This window comes from Chrysochloris asiatica, unplaced genomic scaffold, assembly GCF_000296735.1.
Source record: "Chrysochloris asiatica unplaced genomic scaffold, ChrAsi1.0 scaffold00162, whole genome shotgun sequence".
In the NCBI taxonomy this organism is placed as follows: Eukaryota; Metazoa; Chordata; class Mammalia; order Afrosoricida; family Chrysochloridae; genus Chrysochloris; species Chrysochloris asiatica.
In genome coordinates this window covers 1,899,967-1,925,389 of record NW_006408680.1, presented here as the reverse complement: position 1 = coordinate 1,925,389, position 25,423 = coordinate 1,899,967, and the positions used below count along the sequence as shown (strand labels likewise).

The following is a 25,423-nucleotide window of genomic DNA, read 5'->3' as shown; positions in this document are numbered from 1 at the left end:
TCCCCGCCCTGTGGATCTAGGTTCCCTCCTGAAAGCTTGTAAGCCAGTCACTTCTTACTTTTGTATCCCTTCTCCCATTTTTGGTTAGTCAATGTTCAAGTTGTCCATCCCTAGCTACTCTTTGTGTGGAGGGGGTGTGAATAATTCTTGGAGCAGGGATTTGTTTCCTCTTTTGAGCTACTGCATTTATAGACAGATGTCCAGTTTATCAGACTGTATCAGATGACTTTTTTTCCCTCTTCTTTCTTCTTCGGGTTGAGCTTTGTTCGTCCCATCATTGGAGCCATGGCAAGTGGGTATCATCTGCAGGTGTGGATGTTCCTGCATCTGTCCGTCCTCTTTTTATCTGTTGGTCACTTTGGTCTCCACACTAGTCCTCTGTGGATGTGTCATTGACTCTGAGCCCATGAGTCCCCAGGTCTTGCCTCACTGTTGGCTGACCAGGTCTCTACCTGGGCTCACCAAAGTACAGACTTCTTGGGGACTGCAGGGGACTGTGTGGGTCACAAGAGCTAGAGCTTCTGCTTATAATGACTCACACATCCCTATGCACGTCCACATCGCCGCCTAAAGAGAAAGCTGTACTTTGCCCCACAGGATGCCGTTTCCTCCAGCCCTGAAGTCTATGCGCAGGACTCAAGGAGCAGATTCTGACTGAAGTGAAGAGTAGATGATCCCTAGGCACAACAGTCATCTGAGGGAAGGCCAGGGAAGAAAGACTCTGCTCAAGCATGGCCAAGTGGTACCAATCAGAGCCTCAAAGAAACGTAACCTGAGAGCGAAAGCAGCAGACAGTTCTCAAAGGACACTGAAGCTGCAATGCAGAGGTCATGACTTAAACAAGGAACCAAGTGAACTGGAAAGAACCCAGGGTGGCTTTGTGAGGAAGCTGTGAGATCATCAGAGAAAGGTTCCAGGAGCCGAATCAGGCAGCTTCTCAGAGAGCGGTGCTAGAGTGAAACATCAGATTGGATTCCTGGATCAAAACCTAAGGAAAGATGTACACATTCCCTACACACAGCCTTCCTCTACCAGACTCCAGGAGCCTTGGATTCTGTGTTTGGGTTTTCATGAAATGTCACCATCCTTATTTCAAGGATAGCCTCTTAATTCATTACTCCACCTTGAACTAGTCCATATGAGTTGCTAAATCTTGCTACAAACAATTGTCTAGGAGTACTGTGGGTTAGCGATAATGTCTTGATACTTTTGGATAGCTTTTGCTCTGATAAAAAAACAAAGACCTGTTCATTGCTATTATAAAGCAGGGCTTCCAACAGGGTTGAAACGATTCAGTCATGACCAATGGAAACTAGGGTAGTATATGTGTGGCAGAACAATCAAATCTTGTGCCATCGGATTTTGACCCCAGTAGGAAACAGGCAAAGATGCCCTGCTCAAAGATGGCAGCAGACCTTATCACTTTGAATGTGTCAATCGACCACCGTCTTTGAGCAGAGCGTCTTTGCCTGTTTCCTCAAGGAGCTCTGGTAGCATAGTTGTTACGAATCGGGCTGCGAACTGCAAGGTCAGCAGTTCGAAACTACCAGCCGTTCTGCGGGAGAAAGATGAGGCTTTCTGCTCCCGTAAAGATTTACAGCCTCAGAAACCCTGTACAGGGTTGCTATGAGTCAGAAGCGACTCCACAGCACATAACCACTACAACAAAAGATGATGGTGAAAGATATTTGGTTGCTAGGCAACATGCACGCTGTCCTTGTTATCGTCAGCCACGACTGAACAGTTTGGAAGTCCTGTTATAGTAACTTGCCCCAACATGCTTCACACTCATGGAATACAATGCTTATGGAATCACATGCAACACACTCTCATGTGGCTGCACTCGTATGCCTCAGAGTTGTAGCCTCAACCCCATGAACCTCTCACTCCCCCACAGCCTGCCTGGAGAGTCTGGGATTTAGATTTATAGACTTGCACTACAATGTTAGGTTAGTTAGCCTCAGAGCTTTCATTTTCTCCAAATAGCAATGAGAAAAACAAAGATTCTACTTCTTCGTGTTATTTGGGAGGTCAAAGAAGAATACGATGATTAGTAAACTGTAAAGTGCTATGGAGTGTAAGGAAGTTTTTATTTTTGTTATTCATTTGTTAGTTTCCATTTGGTATGCCCACTCTTGATACCCCGATCTGAAATCTCTAAAATTACAGACAGAATGGTTCTATGGTGAAGATGTCTCAATAAAGCATTCTATGAGTGAACAATCATAGTTCTAACAATTAAATACAGACCTTGCCTACTAAAAGTAACCCATGCCAGAAAACATCAACCTGCCAGCCATCCAGAGCAGACTGAGATCTTAGGGTACAAAGTCATATCATTCAACTTCTTCCATGGGTTGAGAAAACTATGACATTGATTATAAGCATACATTAAATAAATCCAACCAACTAGTTGTTATCTGATTTCAACTCCTGGTGACCTCGTGTTTCTGAGTAGAATGGTGCCCCATTCAGTTTACAATGGCTGAGTTTTGGGAAGCAGATCACCAGACGTTTCTTCGGAGGCACCTCTAGGTGGCCTGAGATGGCCAATCTTTTGGTAAGCCCCTGAACGCCTTAACCGTTTGTACAGATTACTACTATGTTCAACGTAAGGAATATTACCACAGAGCTCTGGTAGCGTAGTGGTTACGAATCGGGCTGCGAACCTTAAGGTCAGTGGTTCGAAACTACCAGCCGCTCCGCGGGAGAAAGATGAGGCTTTCTACTCCCGTAAGGATTTACACCCTCGGAAACCCTGTACAGGGTCGCTATGGGTCGGAACTGACTCGAAGGCACTTAACAACAACAACAACCTTCAGAAATATGCCAGTAGATTATTATTATTGCTATTTCCAAAGTGAAAATACGAGTTTTTGTGTCTGGTGGTGGGTGTGGAGCTGTGCTGGTTGTTGGGAAGGAGGAGGCTGCTTCCCATGGACATGTTTTCTTCAGAGTCACAGTGTCCTTCCAGTCTAACCCTCTGCTGACAACACAGAATCCCCATTTACAAGGTTCTTTTTGACTTAGTGCACTATCTGGAGTGGAAATGCAGTATCCAGCAGGGCATCGAGCCTGTTGCCACAGGCATGAAGCTAGTGAGATGTTTAAGAGAAAGCAGTGTCCCTGTGAAGTGCCAACTCGTCGGTTCCGACTCATAGTGACCCTGCATAGGGTTTCTCAGGAGCGGCTGATGGGTTTGAACTGCCCACCTTTATATTCACGGTCCAGTGCCACACCAGGTCTCCACAGTAATGGTAGGATGCCCCAAATCACATAACGTCCAACTTCACAGTGACACACGACTAGAGGCAGATGAAATACATCGGTGTTTCTCATTTTTCTTGCAATTAGCTCAGTTCCAGGAAGTCTTGAAAGACGTGCTAGTCAGCCTCGAACTTAGAGTTACAGCAGCGAGAACAAGCTTTCCAGTATTTTCGTTTGCAACACTAGTTCACTGCATATTTACTCAAATACGATGGAGTTCTAGAAACTGTCACATATGCGTTTCAACAATTAAAACCCGCTATTAGGGAGCTCTGGTAGCGTAGTGGTTACGAATCGGGCTGCGAACCTTAAGGTCAGCGGTTCGAAACTACCAGCTGCTCCGCGGGAGAAAGATGAGGCTTTCTACTCCCGTAAAGATTTACACCCTCGGAAACCCTGTACAGGGTCGCTATGGGTCGGAACCGACTCGACGGCACTTAACAACAACAACAACAACATTAAAAGTAAAATCCAAACCAAATGCTGCTGCGCCAATCCCCACTCACAGTGACTGAGGAAGAGCAGACCTGCCCCCAGGGGTTCCGAGGCTGTGAGCTGGACAGAGGCAGGCTGCCTCACCTTCCTCCCAGGGGCGGTGTGGCGAGTTGGAACCACTGACCTTTCGGATGATGGTGGTTATGTGCCGTGGAGTCAGTTATGACTCATAGCGACCCTGTATAGGATTTCTGAGGCTGTAAATCTTTACGGGAGCAGAAAGCCTCATCTTTGTCCCATGAAACCGCTGGTAGTTTTGAACAGCTGACCTTGAGGTTAGCAGCTTGACTCGTAACCACTGTGGTACCAGAACTCCTTGACCTTTCAGGTGTTGTAGGTTCTGACCCGAAGCCATCCTGCATAGGTTTTCCGAGGAGCAACTGGAGAGCTTGACCTGCTGGCCTGTGGTTCAAACTGACTGTGATCCAGTACATCAATCCAGTGCCACACCAGATGCCAGATCAGCAGTTCATGCCCACCAGCTGCTCCCTTGGAAACCCCACACAGGGTTGCTACGGGTTGGATACCACTTTCAATCTATTATGTGTTCATTTTAGATAAAAACATCTACCCTTTCCGATGTAATAACTTTCCTTTGTTGTGCTCTCTCTTGCATGGAGGTGGGACATCTTTAGAAGTTAACATGCTGTTTATAAACTATGTCCTTGGGTGGTGTCACACACGGTTTGGGACTTTTCTGTTCACATTCAGATGGGTGGTTTGGACCCAGCCAGCGACACCATGTAAGGAAGGCTGACAATCTGCTTCCCGAACTCCCTATAGAGCAGTCCTACTCTCTTAACACATCGGGTTTTACAACTGTGGTTAACGCTCCCTTCAATGACTCCAGGTACTCATAGGTCACCTCGGTGCACTAGCTCAGGGAATTCATGTTTGCTGAGGTTGTGCATCCTTGTCGAACTGAATTTGACAAACATGTCCAGTATACAGAAAACCTTTAGCTACATTTTTCCATTTGTGCCTCTCCATTCTCGCTTGCTTTTCTTATAAACCCCAAAGGTAATTGAGGGATGGGACTCCTTTTAGAACGACCATGAACACCTCAGAATAGTGGCAGGTAACTTCTAGGTGTGACTACTGGGCTTCCTTCGTTTGACTTTCAGATTTCCTGCAATATGCATGGAGTCTTCCACTTGTCCAAAGCCGATGCTTGAATAAGACCGTTGTTTTGAGTGGGGAAATGTTCTCTTTCCTGAAACACCAATTTAGATCTGGTTCATGTATTGTCACATGTGCAGTACTCATCCACTAACTTCCAAGCTACACGTTTTCACACCATCTAGAAATCAAGAGGAAGTTACAAGCACTGAAGTTTTTCCATGTTCTTTTACCTCACCGAAGGAGCCTGGGTGGTGCTGTAGGATAAGCACTGGACTGCTAACCACACAATGACACAAACCCACTAATCCCTTCAAGGGAGAAAGCCGAGGCTGTGTGCTCAGGTAGATTTACAGCTTGTCACAAACACAGGGTCGCTGAGTCGGTTTTACTTCCATGGGAAATACACATCATCCAGAAATGAGTCACTTAAATTCTCAACTTATTTGCTGGGTGGTCCGTTTACAAATACACTTATCATTTCTTATTCACTCAACCCCTAAATACTTTTCATTATCTTCATTAATATCCAGTTAGGCAGTGACTCTCGTGCCCATGTGCCCATTGTGGGAGCACTAAGTTTTATCTTTCTCCTGAAAAGCAGCTGGTGGATTTACTAACAAATGAAAATTAGCATCTTTATTCTGCTGTGTCTACACGTGTATTTTCCTCGGGGCGGGAGGCGGGTGCTCAGCAGCATTCCAGCCGAGCACGCACGTTTTCTAGTTGGGTTCTTGCACTTCCTGGACACTCATAGGGGGTCTCTGTTCGCACGTGACTTGGGAGTACCTACTCGTTTCCACAGTGGAAACCCCTACATGTTTCATACACACAGATGTATAGAATGTGTTGATGATCAAATCTCCTCAATCCGGGAGTCCTCCCCTCCTCAGTAGCATCCTTGGCCAACAAGGGCTGGCACACTTGTGAACGACACCAAGGTACTGTGTATGTAGCACCCGGCTGTACAACACCCACTTGTACTGTGATGCTACCGCCTCCCCACCCCCCTGCAATTAGTAATGCAGTAAAACAGTTCTATGAACCAGTTTGACTCAGCAATGAACAAAACATATATGAACTTGAGTCTCTTTGTAATAAAAGGCATTTCAGCCCCATGCAAAGAAGCCGCTGATGGCGAGTATGCACAATGCAAGTCATTTCCAAAAGGCATTTCATCAACGAATAAAAATATTTGAAGTAATCTAAGAAACTCTATGCACTCCTGAGGAAGTGTGAACTGCCAAAGACCTTCTGACCAGTTTTGCTAAATTGTCCAAAGGTTTTCTGATTTTTTGCTGAATTGTCAAGTATAATTTGGCAATTTGGATCTACCAAAAGTTACTTGTAGGAAATGCTAATTGTTGTTAAGTGCTGTGGGGTCAGTTCTGACTCATAAAGACCACGCATAGGGTTTCTAAGGCTTTAAATCTTTCCTGGAGCCTAAAGCCTCATCTTTCTCCTTGGAAGTGGCTGGAGCCCACGAACCACAGTAGATCTGCCCATCCCATAGCAGCCAAAGTAATCCCCAAATTATGGAGAAACCTTCCACTGGCCCTGTGCAAGGCTTCGAGAGCGCTGTCAAAGAGATAATTTGGCAAAGAGCAATTTCACTCAAGACCTTGTGTCTGCTTTTGGGTGCAACAGACAGTAAAATCCAAATCCGGTCTAATCCAGTGAAATGCATGTCCTCACAGCCACACCTCTCCGTCTCCTGGATGTGGGGGCTGAAGTTACCTACATTTCAGTGGACTTCACAGCCTCGGGGCCACTACACAGCATCTTTTGGGAATAGTCCTGGTGTGGCGCTGGGGGTTAATGCACCAGACTGCAAAGCCGGTGGTTCAAGCTCACCAGCTGTTCCTTGGAAACTCTATACAGGGTGGATATGGGTCAGAACAACCTACTTTCACCCTTTTGTCTGGAGCAGGGAGGGAGTGGGCAGTTCAGCTACTAATCACACTCCAGTCACCAACTTGCTGAGTAAAAGCTGAACTTCCCATTATTTTGTCAAATAACAGTATTAAGCAATAAACGGACACTAGAATTTTATCATCTAGAAATTCGGTAGTTTTGCATTTGATATGGTTACACCCTGTACAAAAATAGGATTCTTTACACCCTTGAAAAACCGCCTTTTACAAATGTTCCAACGGGAAAGGTGACCATATGGCATGGTTGTCTCATTAAGTGACAAGACGGCCTTTACTGGCTTCAGTCGTGGTCCATTTCAGCGACATGGCACTAGGACGGCTTCTCTGGGAGCAGATGGACAGACATAGTCCCACTGTCGCAGCTCAGTGTCTGTGCGGTAAGGGCACCAGAAACCTTGACAAGCAGCAGCATGCGACAGCTCCTTCTGAAGCACTAGGACACGGCGGTCTCTGCTCACGTGACCCTGAGGACACGCTCGTTAGGGTGCAGCTGTGCCACCATGGCTGGCGCTCATGTCTGCCTACGAACGTGTATGAACTGTGGCCATGCCCAGTGCCTGATTGGCTAGAGTTCTAGCTTCTACAATCCGTTTCAGCTGCTCCCCCGCCAACCCCCAAACTGTTAGGACTTTAGAATAACTAGGAAGTGATTTCCAAAAATAACCCACTGTTTACAAATGCAGAGATTTCTCCTGAGAACTTTTATTAGCAGGATAAGGGCTTCACAAAAAAGTAAAGTACTAACAGTATCTGAGATGAAAACGCACCTCAAGGTCAACAGGAGAATTCACAATACGGGGCTGCAGCCCAGAAAAGCATGGGGAGATTTCTGAACCCTTCTCTTACTGATTTGCGTGCACACTTTCTTACTTTTGCTTCTGGAGTAGCGCTGGATTGGGACTGTATTTTGGAAATAAGAAGAAACATGCTGGAGACATGCCAGGGAGTCACATCTGGTCTACCAGTGAGGGGGCGGGAGGGGGCCCACGGAGAAACAGACAATCTGACCCTTGACCTTGACAACTTCACATTCCTGGGCAAGTGCAGCAAGCTGGAAAAGGTCAACTTTTCATCACAGCAATATGTCAAATTAAAAGAGCCCCCAAATTAAATCAGACTCCTGAGGAGACCACAAAAGTGTACCTACTTGTCGACATTAAAAGTATGGTTCCACAAAGGGTCCAACTGGTTTCCTAGAGTCTAATCGGGCAAGTCTCTTTACTATTTGCTGTGAACAGATCATCAGTATTTGGGGAAAGAGATAAATCAGAAAGTTTGGAATTAGTAAACACAGGTGCTGAAAGGCAAACACTCCTTGGCTCCCTTCTCCTCCCTCCTCCCCCTCAGCTGACAGAGGACACAGACACAAGTCAGACAGGTTATCTGGGGCAGGTCTCCAGGATTAGTCCAGTAACTCAAGACTTTACATTCTGTTGTCTTTATTTGTTTATTGCAATTTAACATGTAAAGGTTAATAAACAGGCAGTCCAGAGTTAGTAGGTTGGTATTATAACATTTATTAAAATAATGCTATGGGTTAATAGAAACAGCAAAGAACCAAAGAATTAAAATGCAAGCTATGTAAATTCCCAACTAAAATCCAAAAGTGTCTAATGTATTCATTCATTAGCTAACTAAAAGCCCAAGAAAGACAAGACACCCGATATAATAAAGTACTGCAAAACAATTGGCAATTTTCAGTTATCAAAATTGTAGAGTTTGCATTTTGCATCCTTTTCTCAATCAAGAAAAAAATTTTTTGAATGTTATATAACATACATATAAAACAAGATAGAAAAATACATTATAAACTTGTAACAATGGCTGTAAATACATTATCTTACATGTTTCTCGTAGGCAATAGGTTGGTTATGGTACATACATAGCATGAAACCACTAGGAGAGTAAAGAATAGACAAAATACATGTCAGCTGTATGGGACATACAAGCGACACTCCCACCTACCCACTCTAAAAAAATTACATAATACTGTCAGGAAAAAAAAAGGCTTAAAAACTACGTATTTTAATAAGAAATAAATTCAATAAAGAATGATAATACTGAGAACCAAGGCATTCAGAGATTTCAAAAGTCATGCTTTTTTTTTTTTTTTCAGTTGATTCAAAAGTTTGTCAACTAAGTTTTCAAAAGTTTGTTCAGAGCAAACATTACTCATAAATGTCACACATTTATTTCATACATTTAACTTTCTTCCCAATAGAAGACCTTTGATAAATATCTAGAATGTCCAGGTGTCACACAGTTGAGATGATACTGGATCAAATACTGGTATGTCGCTTTTAACAACCACAACCTCAAGTGTCTGAGTGTCGCAAATTTACTCAACCAACCAAACAAAAATCCAAATGGCACAGCATGTGTTGTAAAGAAACCGGAAGACGAGGCAATGGCACATGAAACCACAGCTGGCTGGATACGACACCATGAAGGTCTATTGCATAGTAAAGAAACTGAAAACGGGTTCCACGTGACACAAGAGGATGGCCCAGGTCACCAGGGGCAGAGCCCACTGAGCAGACGGCTGACCTTGGGTTCCAGGGGCCGAGTTGATCAGCTGGGCATCCACTGTCACTTGAGATTTGCCACGTCTGGTACTGGGCAGCTAAGGACCACCACGTCAAGTGTGAGCTAAGGGTCGGTGTTATGCATAATAGATTGCTTCAACTACACAACCCATCGTTTCAACTCCATGAGAAAATGGAAGCCTACACTGAAAGGCAGTTGATTCTTTATATGCAAAATGATGCTAGCTTTTCCATGTTTTTTTAAGTTAAGAAGAAAGGAAAATCAAAGGGGCTTTTACTAAAGCCAGCCAGGAGATGGGCCAACAAGTTATCTGGTATGGTAGAAAGTCTGATTACATTTGGGTTATTTAAAAAACAATCTTGTGCAGAATTGCCGATCACAAAGATTCATTTTTCTGTGTGAAAAAGGTTGGCCATAGTATAACTCCAATTAGAAAAAAAAAAAAAAAATCTGATATATGACCCCCTTCCTCAAAATTAAAATAAAGCTCTAATTTTGTCTGTAAACTGATGTGTAGTAAGTACGTCACACATAATTTTTATCTCAGCATCCTCTGGGCTAACATTGAAGATTGCAGTAACCAAAAGTACTCAGCTAGAATTTTACAAGGATGTTCTAAAACTTACTAATCAGGCATTAGAAAAATTATCAAATCTTTTTTTTTTTCACAGTATCAGATTTGGCAAATTTGCATCAAGGTGACGTGGCCATCAACTCGTGACCCTCACCCACCCCACCCCCCCATTCTCAGCACCTCGCACTGACTTGTATCCACTGGAGGGGATTCTCTTCCAAGGCGCTCGACTAAATGACCATGAAGGAAAATAAGGCACTTTCTTTTCTTTAGACTTATTCCAATACTTAAGAAATAAAAAAAAGAAAGACAAAAAAAGGCTCTTTTGGTCTTTTGTTTCTTGACAACCACCAGAAAAAATCATTTAATGAAATAAAGGGTTTCTTTGTTCTTTTTTCTTTTTTTTTTTTTTATAACACTTGAAAGTATAAAATGCTACATTTCCAAAAATATATATATATTTTTTTCTGCACCAGCACCCTTGTATAGTAAAAGTATCTACTTTTTGTTCATTTGTTTCAATGCACTGCACGCTATCTACAATTTCATTACATGTATACAGCAAATAGGCAAGCATGGCTTTTACATCCTTAATGATTTTTTTTCTATACAGGGAGGTTTCAAAAAACGATTTGAACAGTTTGCCCAGTAATGTGACACATTATGCATGTACCTTGTTCTCATACAGATTTTTTTGTTTTGTTTTTTTTGTTGTTGCTTTTTTTTTATTTTTTTCATTTTTTTTTTTTTTTTTTTAGAGGAGGTATAAAAAGAAAAAGGTTCGGTCATTTTCACTCCGATACTCATTTTTTTTTTTCTCTTTAAAAAATAGTGTTGTCGTTTTGCTCTTTGCTTTACTTTTTAAAATTACGTGTGAATTTTTCCTCTCATGGCACACAACTTTCTTCGAATACTTCAAATTTTGGCAGGCAATATTTAAAAAAAAAAAAACAAAAAAAACCACAACAGGCTGCAACATCTGCCCAGTGAGGGCACTGTAGTGACTTGACCATTCTCAGATTTGGAATACTTGTGAGATGGCTTCGCCAAGGACATCCCTGACTCAAGGCACATGCATGGCGTGTCACCACAGTACATTCAGGGAGCGCTGGGAGGACGGTCCCTGGGGGTCTCTCACAGTAACTGCCTCTGTCACCGTTCACGTAGGGCAGGGGCGGGTGGAGCAGGACGGCAGCTGGGGGATGAGTTGGGCCTTTATTGCTTTACTACTATTCAGTGCAGGTTCTAGAACCACTTTTACCCAAACAGGAGAAGAAGGGGGGAAAAAAGGAGAAAAAAAGTAAAACAAAACAAAACAAAAAAGCTGAGTTGGAGGACAACAATTTCTTTGTCTTTTGTTTGGTTAGATGGTGAGACGAACGGACAAGTGCCTCAGCTCGCTGCACTGACGACAGGCAAGCAAAGGCGATTACCAGTTAACTGATCAGCAGGCAGGCATGGTCAGGTCATCATTGGGTGGAGAGTTCAGAGGTCAGAAGGTCATAGGTTAGTTGCCGGTGGCGGCTGGGTGGTTAGAAACAAAAAAAAAACAAAACAAAAAAAAGAAAGAAAAGATAGAGAAGAGATTAGTTTCAGCTAGTGACGGCTTAATGACAACATGAAAAACTAATCACAACTAATAAAAAAAAAAAACAAAAAAACAAAAAGCATGTTTAATTCTGACAAACTGATTTGACACCATCTACAGAATACAATGACAATCATGACAATTTCATATCATGATTTCAACAAGTGAAGGAGAGCCCATTCCGCACCCCCCTAAAAATAAAAAACAAAAACAAAAAAAAAACCGGTTAACAGGAAAAATAGAAATAAAATACAACTAATGACTAACAGTTAGTAGCAGTCAATGAGAAGACTGGGAGACGACAATGAATAGGTTGGCTCTACAGAATCTGGAACAGTCAGTACGGTTAACAGTATCTGACTGCTGTAAAGCATTAGTATCCTTCCAGATGCAAGCATTAAAGCAACTATTAATGATGGTGTGATTATTAATAACTGATGATGAATAGGAATGAATCTAAAGAAATTTAAGATTCCATGAACGCTGTGGTTCAACATAAACTCTGGGCCAAACAAGGTTTCTTTTGTTCAATAAATGTTTATTGCTTTTTTTTTCTCTTCTTCAATTATTGTATTTACAAACACCATGGAATCCCTGGCCTCATGATACACAGCAGTACTGAACTACAGTCTAGCAGTCTAGAAACATCATGGGAACCAGAGCAGCCAGACTCCCTGGTCTGGTCAAAACTTTCCAGTTGAAAGAAAATATTCTTTTACACATATAGAACACTTATAAAATGCACCTGCATGTAAACACTGTAAAATCCTGCCACTTAAGAATTCTATACTCAAAAAGCTCAAAGTACATCAAAAATAGAAGAGATTTCTAATTAATACCAATAAGGCATTTTGAAACTACAAACAGCGTTCTTTATTCAATTTCAAAGCTAATACTCTGCAAATACAATAAAATCTGACACTTCATATACATTCCTGCTTTATAATTTTATATTTTAAAAGAAGCCACCTGTAAATACTATTTTCTCTTGCAACATAACAGAACAACAACAACAACAAAAATAAAACAAAATTAAAACCCCAATGACAGTAAAACATAAAGTAGTTCTCAAGTGGAAAAGTCATCATCCCGTCTCCTGGAAAGTAGCTCCTTCCTTACCCAGCCTCATCACTTCGGCTCCACCCAACTTGGTCCACTTCACAGTAGTATGATAGTTAAGACTCATTCATCAGCTTCATGATTCCACTACACTCTGAGGTCTGCTCACTGTGTGTGTGTGTCTGTGTGTGTGTGTGTGGTCACCGTGGCAACGGCAGAGGAAGTGGGGACGGACCACTGGTGCCCTCGACACAGCCGAGTCCAGCACCATGGGCCAACTCAGCGTCATCTCACACAACGGCCTTCTGAATATAATTTCCAAATACTACAGAAATATGCCATCTTCAGTGTAACCAAATCGTCCCTGAATTTCTTAATATTAAGTGGAATTTTACTTAAAGCAAAAAACAACAACAACAAAAAAACTGTTGTTCCAAGGTCAAAGGAACACATAAATAGTGAACATGGTGTATGTACCCCATTTCGCCCCAGAAACACTGGAAAATGTCTGGAAGCATTTTCTAACATGACTTAAAAATTTGGATTACAATGGTACTACATTTCTTATACATGCGAGGTAAACAATGGTATTCGTGAAGTCTTTACTCACGATAATTATGGTTTCTGAGTGTGTGTGTGTGTGTGTGTCAGGGGGGGCATATAAACAATGCAGTCAGTCATTTACAGACCACATAGCACACCCTCTGCTGTGTTCTGGCTTCCTTCAGTACACACGAGTGTCAACCGTGCAAACCACACATAGTTTACCACAGTTAAGGAGTCAGTGAGTCATGGATGATCAGTTCTGAAATGTGTGTAAAGGTGTGCTTACTTTTAGTGAAAAAACTAGGTATCTGTGAACCATGCTGCACTGGAAATGCTCATACAAGTACATAGCTCTATGTTCAAAGGCTGAATTTCCTAGCCGTAAATGAATGCTTTTATAAATCTTGTCCTCCAAATATTAAAAACAAAACAGAAAAAAACCCTCAAAAATAGGGAACACAGTAGTATCATCAAATAATTTAAGTGAAGGACCTCAGACATCTCCCTTAGACCCAAATGAGTGTACAGAGTGAGACTAACAAGCAGTACAAGGATTCAGGTTTCTTAAAAAAAAAAAAAAAAAAAATCGCGATTTCGGTTTGCTGACATTGCATTTTGAGCAAACTAGAAGCCCTAAGTACAAAAGGGCCAAGCCTGGAGTGTGCTGCCATTTTCCAGACACAATAATGTCATCCTCCAGTATCGGAAACCACTTCAAGGCACAAGGCTGAGGAGGCCAATTACTGTGTGACAGTGGGAACATGGGAAATCTAACATGGGCGATGGAACGGGGCGGGACATACAGAGAAAGGTGAACAGCACACAAATGGCTTGTAGACAAAAGTCCTATGACTCATGAAACAAGCCCTTGCAGCCTCACATGATGAAGGTTGGAAGGGGTGGACAGACGTGTCTTGAGCTGCACATATGTGCTATCCTCACACGTCTCCTGCTATGGAGGTCAGAATCAGCACAAGCAAGGGACCTCTGAGGTCGAAGTCTTCCAGGCTCTTTAATTACATGATATGTACGTATCATCAGCTATCTTTGGAGAGGCATTTTTCTGTCTGATGTGGACAGCAGCTGTATCTAATACCTATCACCACTTTTTAAGGGTACAATGATGTGGACAGACACGTCCGTCGTTTTAAGTTCAGAGAAGAGGAGATGACTGCAGCATAAATCCTCTCTCCGTTTTCCCCGTGAACTAGAGACACTCTGATGACTTGAATTAGTGACATGAGCTCTGTCACACGAGCACAGGAAGAGCCCCTTTTCTACCGAGCCTAAGACTCCAAACTTGCAGTCAATCAACTTGGAAAGCAAATCAATGTCAATAAACCGAAACTATCACTCCTCAAAAACAAACAATAATTTATCAAAGGGTCCAAAGGTGTGTGTGTGTATGTGTGTGTGTGTGTGTATATATATATATATATATATATATATATATATATAAACACAAATTATAAATGGCAAAAAAAAAAGTGACAAATGAAGACTCACGTTCCAGTTACTGCTTAGTCCCAAAAGACGAACCAATAGCTGGAGCTCATACCACCACCCAACCTAACCTCAAGAGAGATTTGACCTTCAGACAGTAGAGTTTAGCAGCAAATGACAAAAATCAAAGGATCCATTTTGGCAAGAGAATGTAAGACCATAAGGGAACGGACTTTAGGATTTAAAAAAAATAAGATAAAACCCAAGGAACCAAAATAATCTGCAGAGCCCTCTCTTTGCTGATTTCAGTTGATAACTTGCCATGTGCGTCCTCATGCCAAATAGCGACTTTATAATAAAGGAAAATGGAAACCAAACCTTCAGTTTCCTTCAAAAGGACCCAGGAGGCAGAGGCTATTGTATTTCTTTCCTTAAAGCACCATCCGTTCAATTTGTTTTGTAATACCACCCCCAAAATTTTAAAAACAATTCAAAGGTCAATTTTAACAAAAATGATTACTGAAAAATATTCAGGGCAACATCACAATTTACAAGCTCCCCACACTGACTAATTTATGTTTTAGTAGGAATGAACGGTAGCACTCTACTCTAATACTTAATAAGTTAAAATACACATGAAGGGAGCAAAATCCAAAAGCCCAAAACCAAAAGCCCAACCCTTAAATTTTTCGATGATAAAAATACATAAGAAACAATATGCAGCTGAGCAGTTATATGACATTTTCCATCCTGTGTGGTGTTGCAAACTTTATGGACACCCAATGCATTTCTGAAAAACAAGAACTGCAGAACTAAACTAACCTCGGTCTGCGGTCACAATCCTTTGGTAAGGATGGACACGCATATCGTGCCTTCGGACTTTAGTAGCCACCGCACCTAGTTAAATTGCAATTACCAAGACAAAGTTAGAAAACATTCACAAAGAAAAATAACAGAAAAACAACAACAACAAAAACATTAACAGCAGGTTTATCAAAATGGATTTCAAATGTTCATTTACTACAAAAGTTGTTTTAAGAAACACGTTAAGGCACAGTAGTTTAAAAAGGAACCATAATATGCCGCGTATCTATGCATCTATTAATATTGCAGTCATCGCAAACACCTTGGCCTTAACCTGTTGCGTCCGTCCCTCGACACTCCCCAGCGGCAATGTCGTGACCTCTGTCATACCCAGTGGTGCTTTACTACTCACGAATTCACTGAAGTGCCCTTCTTGCAGCAGGCCTACTTAATAATGCCATGTTTAATACTGACAATTCTCTGCTAACTGTAAGACTATTTTTCAGAGTTTATCACTTAACAAAGATTTAAAAGCAATTCTCCAAGCCTACAGATTGTGGTTTTAAACTTTGAGTCAATGAGTATGAACTGCAATGAATTAGGTGATTAGTAAAGCAAACAGTATAGTACACTTAGCAGTCAGTATACTACTATACACTCCTTCATCTAAAGCAGTTACTTGGTCAGATTACAGACTAAACCAAATCCAGAACATCGTTGGACTTTATTAGACCGATGTACAGAGGTACAAGTAAGTCACTGACTGCTAGGCTAGGCTGTTTTTATTCCCCCGAGGCTGCTGAGACTAAGCTTTTGTTAAATTCAGATCTGATGAGGGTTCAGTTAAGCCCGTTCTTGAATTCTTAGCCTTTCGTTGGGAAAGCCATACCTAAAGATAAAAGGAAGGGAATTAAACATTAGTCATCAGCCAAGACTGGGCGCTGCCACCAGTCTTCTCACTACCACAACCCACACACGTGTGCACTGTTGAGAGGGCTGCTGCTCTAACCGAAGGGCACAGGAGGAGTGACCGAGAACATGCATGTTATCTGTGTGCAAATTTACAGAAACCTGGCCGTTTCAAATCGCCCCCTCAGCTCTCCAAGGGGTCGGCACCTGGTCTGGCTGCTTAGGCAGCCAAACGAGGAGGAAAATCGAGTTGTCGTTTGAATTTGTTGGGCCCCCCCCCCAGCCCACCCCGCTTACTTACTCACTGTATGAATGCCAATTGGGTATCTGCACATTTTGCTTTTCATTTTGTCAGTCTGCTATTAAGGATCTTAGAAATCAGAACTTCCCAACAAAACCCAAGCCTGCTGCTTTCACAGGAGAACTGCTGCTGCTCTGTGTGGTACCAGCACAGAGCAGGAAATGGTCCTGGGGGCTGGCCCACGTGGCCGCAAGGCCCCGCCCCCAGCAAGAAGACACTGAGGGTGCTGCAGAGACGCGCTCTGGGAGGAAGGAGCATGCGGGGACACAGGACAGAGGGATTAGTTGGAAGGAAACACTTGTAAAGGTTATATGTTACATGTTATTTAAATAAAAACAAACAAAAAAGCTTCAAGAATGTGCGACAGAAAGAAGCCTCTCGGAGACAGTTCTGTGGTCATGACTTTATACAACGCTTTCGTGCTGGACAGAAACCATGTACAGTGCCCTGCATTGCCTTGTGGAACAGAAGGCGGCTGAGTGGGTGCACACACAGATAACATAGAGTCGTGGCTTTATTTAACTGAACAATGGAATTCTGTGTTTATGTCTTAGTGTCCAAATTCATTAAAGACTTTCAAGATTTTATAAATCAATATTAATGCTGAGAAAGGAAATCAACGATCCAAGTCCTAAAAGTAAACAGCATGCAGCACCAAGGTCATATACAATTCGGGGAAAAGGTACAAGTTCTGTGTGGTGAGACCCGGGGGTGGCAGTGAACCAGTGTGCACACTGACTGGTCGGGCTACAGCGCCTGCTGGATTCTAGTCCTTCCTCCAGCAAGTCAATGGGCTGAAATATCAGGCATGACTGGCATTTCAATCCACTCTACAAAAAAAAGGGATCAGTAATGTCTTCGAACACACCACTTTTGTTCATGTATTGCAATTTTAAGCACACGATGACAGCTTGACCTTAGGCTTCTGCCTCCAGGGGCTGGGGCGACTCACTCCTCCCTGACTGAGCTCTGTCTCCTGAGTGCAGTGCTAACCAAGGTTTCAGGAGAAAACTGGAGACACACACGGTACTGGGAGTTTTCTAAAGACTTCCCATGGTTTTCGCACAGAAGTTAAACATGGCCAGCAATTAAGTCTCACGGATAAAGGAATCTAACTGTGGTTAGCTGGCAGTGGGAAAGGGTCCATTGGTGGGGGTGGGGGTTTAAGTGCTCAGCTGCTGCCAACCAAAATGCTGGCGGTTCAAACTCAGCAGTACTGGGAGGAAACGGCTGAGGCAGTGTGCTCGGGAAACCCTAAGAAAGCCTATGGTATGGGGACGCTCCACTCTCTTGGAATCGGCTCAAGGGCGATAGGTTTGGTTTGCTTTTCCGGTGATAGGGGGTAGAAAAGATCTCAATCTCAGAATGACCTCAGTCATGCCAAATGTGAAAATTTACCGAGACATCAGCAAAATGAATTTCAACACGTTTAAGGTCAAGTTATTTAAAAAGGGCAATTCTTTGAGTCTGAGAGAAGCCAAAACTTGGTCGTCAGCCTTTCCTCCTGGGGCCCTGTCACTAAGCAGGCAGGGAGAAGAACTTACCTAATACACCACTAGGTTCAATAGGGTACTCAAGGATGGATGTAGCTGGTGCCAGCGTGTAGGGGTACTCGTAGGGCGTGTAAATTAAGCCGGCTTCCGGTCCGGGCGGGACTATTGCAGCAGTAGGGTGAGGAGTCCCGTTTGGCATGACGGCGGTCTGTATCTGTCTGATCAAAGGCATTATGGTAGGGCCAGCCGGCGTTGGGGTGCGCAGGGCAGCTGGCGGGAGGACAGGCGCAGGCCCAGTGATAATCCTCGGAGCTGCCTGGGCCGTCGCTGCAAGAGAAAAGGCAAGGGCTGCTACAGTAAGCAAAGAGATCGAGAAGAATGCAGAGACAGCAATGTCAAGCATGGGCACACAGGAGGAAAAGGAGGGAGAAGCAGGAAGGAAGAAAAATAAAAGGAAACCATTAGTACATGCGCTGATCACACAAAACTGCCCAAGCACACCAATCAAATGCAAACGGATTTCCCCTTTCCCAATGTGACTAAAAAATGAACATGCATACAGTCAAAAGCCATGGTACAAAGCCCACTGAAATTGAGTGCATTTAGGTCATGTTGGGCTCCATCTACAGCTGTTAAGATTTCATAAAACTACAAGTACATGCTCAAGAAGCACAACAAGATGCTACAAAGTCATCTGTAATCGAGTCCACAGAAACACAGGCACACTTAGAGAGCCAAGCCTCCGTTCCAAGTCAAAGAAGAGAACACATGTCATTGTGTTACATGAACCAAGCGAACACCAAGTATACAGAAACGTCCTGCGGATTTAGGAACTCAAGCTTCTTTGTACGATGTCCCCTTGTAAATAGGAGACTTTGAATGGTAGGCTAAGTTCTCAGGAGGAAGGGGACACCAGCCATTAAGTCGTTGCTGCTGGTGGTGCCATCGAGTAGGTCCCGACTTGTAGCACCCCACCCTGGACACTATTTATGAGGCTGTGCATCTTTGTGGGAAAACAAAGTCTCATCTTTCTCCTGCAGAGCAACTCGTAGGCTTGAACTGCCAACCTTGTGGTGCGCAGCCCAGGGCTCACCGTACAGAGCCAACATGCTCCCAGGTGTGAAGTAACCAGTTCTAAACCCATTGGGATGCCTTTTCAATTATTCTGGAAAGCTTAAGAGTCCTATTTCTTTAAAGAAACTAGTAATTTTAACATAATATTTATATGCCTCTATGAATGATGCGTGCATATTTTTCACTGTTTCAAAATATTCATTCCATTATATTCTACTTAAAAATGAAGAAAGGGCATACTCAAATATGTAGAAGCAGGAATCTCTGTGTTTCTGTGAACTCCTGTATGCGGTCAACCAGGACTGAAACATCTTAGAGCACGACCGAACTGAACCAAAGGGCTAGCTCATCCAGATAAGCTCGACTGTCCAGACCCGCTAAATTACTTTTATAGGAAAGCGTTCAAAATTTTCCAACTTTTGCATTAGTGTAAAAACATAAGCTGGAAGTCTTAAATCTCCAGATGACAGAATATGGAATGTCCTGAAACTCCTGAATTTACAGGCTGAAATGTCATCAAAAGGATCAAACCCCCATATAGACATGCTCGTATATCGTCACACCAAGAGTGCACCCAGTTATCAAGTGGCACAGTGATGTTAACTCTTCGGGTGGTTTATCTGCTCTTGTGCTGTGCTTCCAAGAGGAGAGAGGTGTGTGGGCAAAACAGCAGGGACAGTGGAGACACAGCCTCGGGCTCATTCTTACGTGATTTAATGTTGGCATCTCGGTAAGTGCCGTTCAAGATAGCCAGTTCCATCAGCTGCATCTTCTTAAGGCTGTCCTCTCCTTCTGCCTACGGAGCAAACAGAAGAAGGTTCAGCAACACCAACCACAGAGGTCCCACTGCATCTACACAGACTCTCGTCACCCAGGGAGAAAAAGGGGTCGACACATGGGCGCTCACTCAGTGACAGAATGGCCATAGGGTGTTGACAACACAGAAGGTGTCCTCAACTGGCTGCATTTCCATTTGAAAAAAAACCACAGGTATGCGCTACTGATTTATTAAAACACTCTCAAAATGACTTTCTCCTAAAATGTGAGCATATGTGTGATATTTTATTTTACACCAACAGCAGCCACCAAAAATAAAAATGAGAGAGAAGAGAGAAAAGAGAAGAGCTGCAGTTGCCGATACTCATTAGACACAACCACACGTCGCCAGGGACAGGCTCTCTTCTCCTAGTCTGAAGTTGCAGGAACATGGCTAGCTGAGCACCGCTCCTGGGTTTCTGTTCTTCCCCCTGCTACAGGGAGTATTGCAGGGGTCTGATGAGGGGCCAGCGGCCAGACAAAGGCTACTCTCATGGCCTGGAGCAGCACAGGAAGACCATGACCTGGGAAATCAAGGAACTATCCCTTCATCTAACTGGCTCCAGTGCCATGAGTCCAGGATACTGAATGGGACCTGTCTGCTTTGATCAAGGACTCCATAGTTGGACCCTGATTAGAACTGGGGGGAAAGGAAAAGCAGTACTTCAACTTGTTACTGAATCCCGACTGACTAGACCCATTGAGACTGAGGAACCCCGAATCAATTGCCCTGAGTGAATTTTACCTCTAAAGGGTAAGTAGTGAAGGATGCCACGGTGAGTACTGTGCTGGCTCGGTTAAAGAATGACCTACAGGACACCAACTTGACGACAGTCATGCTCAAACACCCCAAATCCAAAATCCACTGCCAAAGAGTCAATTCTAACTCATAGGGACTGTGAAGATCACCAGAGTGGAGGGGCTCCTTTGGGTTTCCAAGGCTGTCCGTCTTTATCCCGCAGTTTGGCTGAGGGTCTGAACCGCCAACCACGAGTTAGCAGCCTTAACTAACCTACAGCATCGATGAGAAGTTTAGGGGGTGTGATGCTGACGTTAGCAGTGGAGATGAACTGCACCCCCAGGAAAGGAATGGTGCGTGTACCACTGTGTACGAGAGAGCTGCAGGGAGCTCATGGAAAAATCTATTACCTTTTCTTTCCACTTCTCCTCAAACTTTCAGAAGCCCCCTTTGTGTATGATCATAAAAGTTAAAATAAACTTTTTTTTTTTAGATGAAATGAAAGGAAATGTTGGGTAAGATTAAATATACTGTACATTCTCTTCAGTATCTATCACTTTGTTAAATATTCCAAGACTCAAATGTGCTTATTAAAAAAATAATAATAAAGGGGAACTTTAAACATACAAGATTTCATTGTGGGATTCAGCTAAGATAATTCTATGTTTAATTCTTCAAAAAGGAAAAATCCAGTGATAATAAAATAATCATAATAAATTCAAGAGGCTGCATGTATTTTCTGTTTTCTTACCATGTCCTTCACTGAATAATGACCAAGTGCTAACCGTCCTATAGGGAGTTTTGGTGGCACCGTAGCTACTGCACTTGGCTACTCCCCCCAAAGTGAGTACGGCTGCTCCATCTTTAGGGTCACCCTGTGACCTGCTATGCACACCCAGACACTTTAAAAGGGATTCTCACCAACCGTGCTGTCTGACAATTCACCTATGATACCTGCTCATGAACAAGTGTGGCCATTCCATTTACCCCGGAAATCAGCCCCACCCTTCTCCATTTACAGTTGCCACCCTTGTTCAAGTCATTATTGATTTATTAACAAAACGACTTTAGATTCTGTTAATGGTACCTGTCCTCCAAATGATCTGTAAATAATGGTCAGACGGAATGCCCCAAAGACAACTTTCATCTTATTTCTTAACACTCCCATGTCTCAAAACCCTTCATGTTTGCTTATTCTCTAAAAGCAAATACATGCTTTTGTATCTAAAACTACCTATGATCCAGCTACATGCTACTTTCTCAAGTTAAACCAAGTGACCTTTATACACTGTCTACATGTGCACCTGAAGCAGACCAGACCACTGAGGGACTGCATGTGCCTCTGTAAACTCCCTTCTTCCCCAAGCCTGCCTGCCTACCCTGAAAACTTCCACCTAAAGGCTACCTACTCTGCACAACCCCACCACCCCTGGGTGTATAGTTTCTACCTTGGATTAAAGTGTTTGCACATCACTTCTAAAAAGGAGCTCTGGTAGCTTAGTGTTTACGACTCGGGTTGCTAATCTCACAGTCAGCAGTTTGAAACTACCAGCTGCTCCGCGGGAGAAAGATGAGGCTTTCTGTTCCCGTACAGATTTACAGCCTCAGAAAGCCTGTGCAGGGTCGCTATGGGTCGGAACCGATTCCACAGCACATCACCACCACTATGAAAAAGGACACCTGGTGTGGCGCTGGACTGTGAACCACAAGATCTGCAGTTCAAACCCACCAGTTGCTCCTTGGAAACCCTATACAGGGTCGCTAGGAGTCAGAACCAACTTGACAGCACACTTATGCATCTCTTCCTTTTGAGTTGAGTCCTCACACAAGTATAAATGATCCCCTTTGTGCTTATTTCTGTCGTAATGGCGGCCAAAGGTCAACTGTAGGTTGGACTACCTGGAACTGCTGAGAGGACCTTCCCTCAGTCACAAAAAACATAAAAAGAAAAGAGTAGACATTATCATGAAGACAATTATGAAACCTTAACAACAACAACTTTGTAGGAGGAGCCTACAGGAGTAGTGGCTGCCCTTTAATCCCCACCCACAGCCCACAGCACATGAATGAGGAAGACATCCAGCACTGGGACCTCTGTGAAAGACAGCCAGGCCTGACGACAAATAAAACTGCTCCACGGAAAAGTACCAAGCAACGGCAGGCACACCTCCATCTAGTGATCCCCATGGTGACAAGTCTACAGACGGCAACAGTCTCTCCTTCAGGGAAGAAAAGTGGAGGAGGAACACCTCACACAGGGCTATGAACGGAGAGGAGAGAAGAGGTGCTTACAACACTTCTACCGCACACTTCTGCACAATAGGACAGCCATGCTCATGGGCTGGGGACGCAGTGCCGAAGGAGGGAAACCCGAAAGGGGATACTGAGGACTGATGCGCTGACCGCCCAGGACAGACAGCACAGCCATCAACATGTCACATGTGGGAGGCCACTGAGACCAGTCAGGGTCACACCTGGGATGATGCTGACTCAGTAGAACTGTATGCACAGACTAAGACTGTTTGTATAACAAGAAACAGTGGAGTTCACTCTATCACGACATTTAGACAAAAGTAACAATCGCTGCTGACTTCAGATGGATCTTGGCTGAAAGCAGATAACGTGAAATGTTTATTTGTGCCTTACTGACTATACAAAGACTTTTGACTGTGGAGCATGACAAGCCAAGGATAACTTTGTGAAGAATGGGTACTCCAGAACACTAGATTGTGCTTATGAGCAATCTGTCCGCAGAACAAGAGGCAGTTGTTGCAACCGAATTAGGGACTGCTGAATGAGTCAAAGTAAGGAAAGGTGTGCACCAGGGCTGTGGCCTCTTGCCACACAATTCAATCTTGACAGCACATTATAGCTCCCACCATCACACACAGAGAGAATCAGGCCGAGACCAGGGACGGGCTTGACCACTGCTCTGTTTTAATAAAACACACAACGGTAGAGCAAATATGACAGTCTGAATTCTGAGCTTTGTTTTAAGGTCCAACTCATAATGATCTTATTATGCACAACAGAAGGAATCACCGAGGTGATTAGGTGTTAGGTTTGGGCCCACTGTTGCTTCTACTGGGTCAGTCCATCTCACTGGGGTTCTTCTTTTACACTTGTTGTTGTTGTTGTTAAGTGCCGTTGAGTCGGGTCCGACCCATAGCGACCCTGTACAGGGTTTCCGAGGGTGTAAATCTTTACGGGAGTAGAAAGCCTCATCTTTTACACTTACCCTTCATTTTATAAAGCATGATGTCCTTTTCCAGGATTGGTCCCTCTTGATACTATATACAAAGTATCAGAGATGAAGTCTCTCTCTCCTGGCTCCCACAAAGTATTCTGGCTGTACTCTTTCTAACACAGATTTATTTTTTCTTCTGGCAGCCCATGGCTGTTTTAAGATTAATGTGTACCACCAAAATTCAAATGCAACTTCCTTATTCACTGTCTAACTTTCACATGCATAAGAGGTGATCAAAAATACCATGGCATGGGTCAGTCACACATGAGTGAGTCTTCAAAGTGACATCTTTGCTCTTAAACATGTTAAAGAGATCATGTGTAGCAGATTTGCCTAGTGTGATATGCTGTTTGATTTCTTGACGGCTGCTTCCATGAATGTTGAGTGAAGCCAAGCAAAATGAAGTCTCTGACAATTTCAATCTTCTCTCCATTTACTATGTTATTCATTGGTCCAGTTGTGAGGATTTTGTTTTCTTTACATTGAGGTACAATTATCAACTTTAGACATTTCTGTAGGATAGGGATAATGGAACACTGGCATTTTTCATGGTAAGAAAGGAAATTGCTCTGAAGCAAACATGACAGGCTCATAAATGAGGTTTCACAATGTCGAGTTCCACAGATCATGTAGAATCAATCCAGTCTAGTGTACTCATCTCGTATTTTTAGGACTGTGCTGTTTTAAGCACTGAAATACTTAGATTATCAAGGCAACATTTAACTCGCCTCGACAAAGGCACATTAAGTTGAGGGCATTTCAACCAACCTCCAAAGTTCCTGTGTGCCTCTTCCCAGGCAGCTGCCACCAGGAAACTGCTGGCTGGAGCCCATCCCCAGAGCTTTGCCTGTCCTCTCAAAAAGGCCACAGAAAAGCAGCAGAGGCAACAGACTTGTTTCTCTCCAGCTTCCTTCACTCAGCACCAGACTGTTGAGACTCCAGGTGTCATGGAGTTGCTTCCACTCGATGGCCACTAGGGGTGCAGAGCAGTGGTGCTCTCTGGGGTTTTCAGGGTGGAGGACTTCTGGAAACGGACAGCCAGGTTTTACTGTGGAGCATGTGGACTGCCAACAGTCCAGTGACTAGCCCAGCACATACCCATTTGAGCACATCCGTAGTTTGTTTCACGGCGGAGTAGTAGTTCACTGTACAAATATACCAGTTTAGACAGCTGGGTTAATGATAACTTTTGGATTATTCTGAATCAAGCTACAATAAAAAGTCGTGTACAAGTTTTTCTTGTGAGCATTTATTTTGATCAATGCCTAGGAGTGGAATTTCTGGGTCACAGGACAGACTTTGCAGTCTGGCACATTAACCCACAGTGTCACACCAGGATCCCAACAACCACCATAGGGTAAATTAAAGCAATAGGAAAGGGTTTTGGTTCATAGATGAGAGTAACAGAGTTCTTCTCACAATTTACAGTACTTAAGTATGCACCACTCATCTGTCAGTTTGTTATACT

At 43.4% G+C, this 25,423-nt stretch overlaps 1 protein-coding gene across 5 annotated transcripts in view; it reads right to left on the bottom strand.

The window, feature by feature from the left end:
- Positions 1–11,443: 11,443 nt before the first annotated feature.
- Positions 11,444–25,423, bottom strand: part of LOC102831275 (protein quaking-like) — a 179,874-nt gene continuing 165,894 nt past the window's right edge. Inside the window, exons 5-8 of one of the 5 annotated variants that reach the window (XM_006871169.1) lie at positions 19,862–19,949; positions 18,131–18,430; positions 15,395–15,469; positions 11,444–11,460 (exon numbers count right to left, since the gene is read on the bottom strand). In XM_006871169.1, coding sequence (XP_006871231.1) covers positions 11,444–11,460; positions 15,395–15,469; positions 18,131–18,430; positions 19,862–19,949 — 480 coding nt within the window. Of the gene's footprint in view, positions 11,461–15,394; positions 15,470–16,239; positions 16,266–17,372; positions 17,417–18,130; positions 18,431–19,861; positions 19,950–25,423 lie in introns of those variants that run through there. The other 4 variants (XM_006871170.1, XM_006871172.1, XM_006871171.1 and 1 more) reach the window with 4 other exon arrangements.